Source organism: Sapajus apella, unplaced genomic scaffold, assembly GCF_009761245.1.
Source record: "Sapajus apella isolate SASKATOON/1434 unplaced genomic scaffold, GSC_monkey_1.0 scaffold7172, whole genome shotgun sequence".
In the NCBI taxonomy this organism is placed as follows: Eukaryota; Metazoa; Chordata; class Mammalia; order Primates; family Cebidae; genus Sapajus; species Sapajus apella.
Genome location: NW_022444096.1, coordinates 1 through 1,853, shown reverse-complemented (window position 1 = coordinate 1,853; position 1,853 = coordinate 1). Strand labels below are relative to the sequence as shown.

The 1,853-nt window shown below is 60.8% G+C and overlaps 1 protein-coding gene across 1 annotated transcript; it reads right to left on the bottom strand.

Moving 5' to 3' along the window:
• Window positions 1–261: 261 nt before the first annotated feature.
• Window positions 262–1,848, bottom strand: LOC116548122 (phospholipid phosphatase 2-like; the record flags this gene model as incomplete). Its single annotated transcript, XM_032273750.1, has 3 exons — window positions 262–411; window positions 1,397–1,583; window positions 1,799–1,848. Coding segments are annotated over 3 exons (387 nt in total), but the record flags the coding sequence as incomplete, so codon positions are not given.
• Window positions 1,849–1,853: the final 5 nt, after the last annotated feature.

Genomic DNA, 1,853 nt, shown 5'->3' with positions numbered 1-1,853 from the left:
TTCCTTAACCCATAAAAGAATGGGGATATTGGGGAGCTACGGGAACAGGTCCCCCTCCAAATGCTCAGGGCTACCTAGGCCTCCCCAGACCCCTTGTCCAGTGCAGAGCAGAAGCAGCAGAGCCTGCTCACTGCTCCCATCAGCCCAGGGTTCCTGGAGCCCGTTCGGAGCCCTCAGTGCCTACCCAGGGACAGAGGGACCTCCTGGGGGCCCGGCCTCAGCTGGACTCACAGCCACTCCCTGCCTGGGCGGCATCCAGCCTCAGGAGGAGGAGTGCAGGTACCCAGAGTTGTTGTGGTCAGCCTCGCCCAGGGCCACTGTCAGTGACAGGCTGGGCTTCCTTTCCAGCTCCTCCTCCTTCAGGTAGTGCTGTGGGGGTCGGGCTTTGAAGAAGTCTGAGATGTAGCGGACCTGGCAGAGTGGAGGAAGGTGAGACTGGGCAGGGGCTAGGCAGGCACCAGAGACATGAGCATGGGCAGGAGGGGGAGGAACAGGGTCTCAGGTGGGCAATGAGAGGAAGAGTGCCTGTGGGGGGAAGAGAGCCCTCTTAGTGGAGGACCAGTGGAGAGCACTGGGGTGCTGACAGGCCCAGGGAAGGACTACGGTGTGCAGGCAGGAGACCCAGGGAAGGAACTGGGGGAAGAAGGTGTCCAGGGAAGGACTGGGTTTGGGGAGAGGGGTCCCAGGGGAGAAATGGGGGGAAGCAAGGGGCCCCCAGAAAGGATTGGGGTTGAGGGAAGGGGTCCCGGGGAGGAATGGGGGAAGGAGGAGTTCCATGAATGGACTGGGGTTGGGGAAAAGGGTCCCAAGGGAGAAATGGGGAGAAGTGAGGGGTCTAGGGAAGAACTGGGGTTGGGGGAAGGGGTCCCAGGGGAGGATGTGGCAGGGGAAGGGTCCTGGGATGGACTGGGCTTGGGGGATCCCAGAGGAGAAATGAGGGGAAGAAAGGGTCCCAGGGAAGGATGCTGGTTGGGGAGAAGTGGTCTCAGAGGAGAATTGGGGGTAAGAGGGGTCCCAGTTATGGACTAGGGTTTGGGGAAGGGGTCCCAGGGAGGAATGTGTGGAAGGAGGCATTTAGAAAGGACTGGGGTTGGGGGAAGAGGTCCCAGGGGAGAAATGGAGAGAAAGGAGGAGTCCAGGGAAGAACTGGGATTGAGGGAAGGAATCCCAGGGAAGGATCTGGGGGTGAAGGAGGGATCCAGGGAAGAACTGGAGTTTGGGGTACAGGTCCCAGGGGAGAAACCGGGAGAAGGAGGGGTCCCAGGGAAGGACCAGGGTTGGAGAAAGGGGTTACAGGGGAGGACTCCATGGGACAAGAGTGTGCAGGGAAGGACCAGGGTTGGGCAGGGAGTGGTCTCTGGACAGCACAGGGGGTGAGTCAGGGTCAGAAGCTCACAGTGAGGCCAGCCACCAGCGCCCCCTGCAGGAGAACAGCAAGGACGTCGCTCCAGTGATCAGGCATGCGGGTGTAGCCCACATAGAGGGCAAAGGTCACCAGGAAGAACTGGACCGTGGGCCGCAGCAGCTGTGTCCACTTCCAGCAGAGCCGCGCCTGCATGTAGCGCTGGGACGGGAGAGGGCGCCTCAGCCTGTGCCCTGCCAGGCACTCCCACGCCCACTGCACAGATGGCAGCTCCGAGGCCAAGGGCATAAAACCAGCCAGCCCAGGACCTCCTGTTTTTTTTTTTACAAACAAGTCAGTGAGCGCCTCCATCACCACCACGACCCACCCATTTTACAGCTGGAAAAACCGAGGTCCAGGGAAGGGAGTGACTTGATGGGCAAGCCCCAGAAAAACGGACTCATCGCCAGGAACACCACGCAGTACATCCCAAAGGAGGCGTGTCCCGAGT